At 44.0% G+C, this 3,401-nt stretch overlaps 1 protein-coding gene across 1 annotated transcript; it reads left to right on the top strand.

Annotated features, from left to right (window-relative positions):
- Nucleotides 1–1,323: 1,323 nt before the first annotated feature.
- LOC127794543 (fatty alcohol:caffeoyl-CoA acyltransferase) lies at nt 1,324–3,088 on the top strand. Its single transcript, XM_052325723.1, has 2 exons — nt 1,324–2,244; nt 2,334–3,088. The coding sequence occupies exons 1-2, from the start codon at nt 1,340–1,342 to the stop codon at nt 2,872–2,874; spliced, it is 1,446 nt and encodes a 481-aa protein (XP_052181683.1). The 5' UTR covers nt 1,324–1,339; the 3' UTR covers nt 2,875–3,088.
- Nucleotides 3,089–3,401: the final 313 nt, after the last annotated feature.

Below are 3,401 nucleotides of genomic sequence, written 5' to 3'. Positions count from 1 at the left end.
AATAATATGCACATTATTTCAAAATGAACGTGCACATGAACCAAGAGATGCATATAAAACACATGGGTTTTAGGAGCGAACAACTCACCTTGACTTACCTTTTAAAGCCTCTTTGATATGCTTGTCCTGACCTCAAAACGCGTGCTCAGATAATTTTTTGGCCAAAATATTTGAAATATCAATAAAACATATTTTCTCATTTTCCCATAATTTTCTAGAATTTTTTCATATTTTTCATTTTTTTTTCCTTTTTCCTTACCTTACTTGCAGCCCAACGCATGTGCTGCACGCGTCTTCTTCGACAGTACCCCTCGCCGTCGACGATCGGTCCTTTGTCGAGAGAGAGAGAGAGGGAGAGTAAGAGGGAATGGGAGATAAAAAGGGATCAAGTTTCTAGTGGGATTTTGTCGAAAACCCTATCATTCTAAACCTTTTCAAAAACAAAACTAAACTTAGATCTAGGTTTATAAAACCCATATGAATCTAGGTTCCATCTAACTTTGAACACACAAAGAGAGTGTGTGAGTGATAAAGAGAAAAAGAGAAATGGAAAGGGAAAGAGAATTGGGTTTCTTGTAGGGTTTTGCTAGAAATCAAATCGAAGTCGTTGTTGTTGCCACCAAACCATTGGTGTTGTCTCATCCGGTAGGTTGTTTTAAATGTAGAACAATGGTTCAATCTTCACCATCGTTGCTGCTTCTATCATTTAAGAGAGAAAAAGATATAGGAAAGGCTTAAGAAGAAAGAAGAAATTACAACAAAAATAAGAAAAAAAACCTTTAGATATAATGGTATTTTGGTCAATTTTAAATGTTTTATATCCGTTAGCAAATGGTAAAGAGACATTACAATACAACATTAAATGTCAATGGTACTTACTGTATTTTTTTAAATGTTAGAGGTAACTCTTGCAATTACCTTAAATTTCAAGGGCAGTGAGTGTAATTTTTTTTATTTTTTATTTTCATTTTTTGAGTAAAATATATAAAATATATTTTAAAAACTTTATTGACAGACGTTTGTAACACTAAAATACCTTATTTGTTTATATAATAATATAGGTAATATAGACACCATGCTTTTCTTTTTGACATAGCTAGTCGCTAATTAAGGATGAATGGCATGTTCATAACAGTAAATCTACTGAAAACAGGAAAGAAATAGAAAAGCGATTATATCAAAGAATAAAAAGAAATGAAAGAAAAAGGGGTTGAGATAGGAAAGTTCCACGTAGTAGACTTCAGTACCTCACCAGCCATGGAATTAAGCACTGAACCATAATGCTTGTTTGGTGTACCAACCCCGAAGGCCGAAGGCCCACGGCTCCCCACCTAATCAAATGTATCTATCTATATGGATTATATATATGATAATAATATATCGAAGCGAGCAGAGGCTAAGCCACCAGTTGTACAGCAACCAAACAACCGCCGGAAAAATGGAAGTCAAAATCATCGAAACCGCCCTTGTCCACCCCTCTACGCCGCCCTTCCACCATGACCATCTTCTCTCTCTCTCCCACCTTGACAACGACCGTAACCTCAATGTTACCTTCCGTTACCTCCGCGCCTACGACAGCTCCAACCGCCGGGACGCCGCGGCCGACCCCTTCCACGTCGTCACCACGGCCCTCTCGGCGGCCCTCGTCCACTACTACCCCTTCGCCGGAACTCTACGCCGCCGCGACTCTGACGGCCGCCTCGAGCTACACTGCGAAGTGGGCCGAGGCGTCCCTGTGGTTCGCGCCGAGGTGGACTGCTCGTTACAATCGGTTAACTACCTCGACGACCCGGCCGAGCTCTGGATCGAAAAACTGGTTCCGGACCCGGATGCGTCCGAGGGTCTGGCAGATCCGTTCGTTCTACAAATCACGATGTTCAGGTGTGGCGGCTTCAGTCTCGGGGCGGCGGTGCACCACTCACTAGGCGACGGACTCGGGGTGACTCAGTTCTTCAATGCCATGGCCGCGTTTGCCCGCGGGTCGACCCAGTTGTCGGTGGAGCCGGTTTGGGACCGCGCAAATTTGCTAAGGCCTAGAGACCCGCCAAGGGTAGAGTTCCCGATCCACGAGTATCTGACGTTGGAAAGCGGCACGGCCGGATACCGGTCGAGTGAACCGGTTTGCAGAGAGTGCTTTCGTGTGAAGGAGGAGTGGTTGGACCGGCTCAAGCTGTTCCTGCATGAGTGCTCCGGTCATAACTTCACCACTTTTGAAGCTTTGGGTACCTTCATTTGGCGAGCGAAGTAAGTTTTCCGATTCTATTTCTGGTCTTTGTTTTTGGATGCTTGGAGCCGATCAAAAACAAGTGTTTGTGATGTGATTGATGAAACAGGGTTAAAGCGTCTGGAATTGCAGGGGATGAGAAGGTGAAATTCGTTTACGCCATGAACATGAGGAAGGTAGTGAAGCCTCCACTGCCTGCAGGCTACTGGGGCAATGGCTGCGCGCCCATGTACGTTCAACTCAGCGCCAAGGACTTGGTTGAGCGACCCCTCTGGGAAACGGCTTTGCTGATCAAGAAGAGCAAGCACAACGCCACCGACGAGTACGTGCGGTCGTTCATCGACTTCCAGGAGCTGAATTACGAGAAAGGGATCACCGCCGGCGGCGGCGTGACCGGGTTCACCGACTGGCGGCACTTGGGGCACTCGACGGTGGACTTCGGGTGGGGAGGGCCGGTGACGGTGCTGCCACTCTCCCGGAACATTCTGGGCAGCACCGAGCCCTGCTTCTTCTTGCCATTTTCTTCGGCCAAAGGCGGCAATAAGGACGGGTTCCAAGTTCTAGTTCATGCAAAAGAGGCTGCCATGGCTGGCTTGAAAGCTGAGATGGAGGAGCTTTCTCAAACTGGGTACCCTTACCCTCCGTCCTAAAAATGTCACCTGATGAGATGTTGAATTGAAAAGGTTAAATCGCAAAAGATTTTTAAATTACAAGAATTTAAAATCACAAAAACAAAAGTAAATCTTCCTATAAATTACCTACCGAGCTACAAGTGCTGTTAACGTTTCATGTTATATCCTCTGTTCTTGAGTCGAAGCCTTGCATGTAAGTTCTTTATATATTTTTGTGATACTTTATTTTCAACCAACATCAGCTGTGATACCCAGCAATTTTGTTGTTTATGATACACGACAAAAGGCATTAAATTATACTCCACAACCCATACATTTTGAAGAAAAGAGAGCTCTTATTCATCTGATGTTCTACTTAAAGTGAGCATTTCAGTGACTTGATGAGATTTTTCATATGAACCACGGGAATGCTTTCACTAAAATGACTTTTATTCGGCCTGAATTCTTAAACCGTACGTGTTTGGCACAAAGGTTTGAACTGAGAAGAGATAAATTTTGTTGCATTTTCATGAGGGTCCAAGAGTAATCGATGAAACTCAATGATG

This window comes from Diospyros lotus, chromosome 1 (genome assembly GCF_014633365.1).
Source record: "Diospyros lotus cultivar Yz01 chromosome 1, ASM1463336v1, whole genome shotgun sequence".
In the NCBI taxonomy this organism is placed as follows: domain Eukaryota; kingdom Viridiplantae; phylum Streptophyta; class Magnoliopsida; order Ericales; family Ebenaceae; genus Diospyros; species Diospyros lotus.
The sequence above is the reverse complement of the archived record's forward strand: the minus strand, read 5'-3'. Positions and strand labels throughout refer to the sequence as shown.

Bases quoted from the DNA above. Each gene is read 5' to 3' on its own strand.
- LOC127794543 (XM_052325723.1), top strand. From the start codon at position 1,340: ATGTATCTATCTATATGGATTATATATATGATAATAATATATCGAAGC. The intron at 2,245-2,333 runs GTAAGTTTTCCG...TTGATGAAACAG, and splicing joins ACCTTCATTTGGCGAGCGAA to GGTTAAAGCGTCTGGAATTG.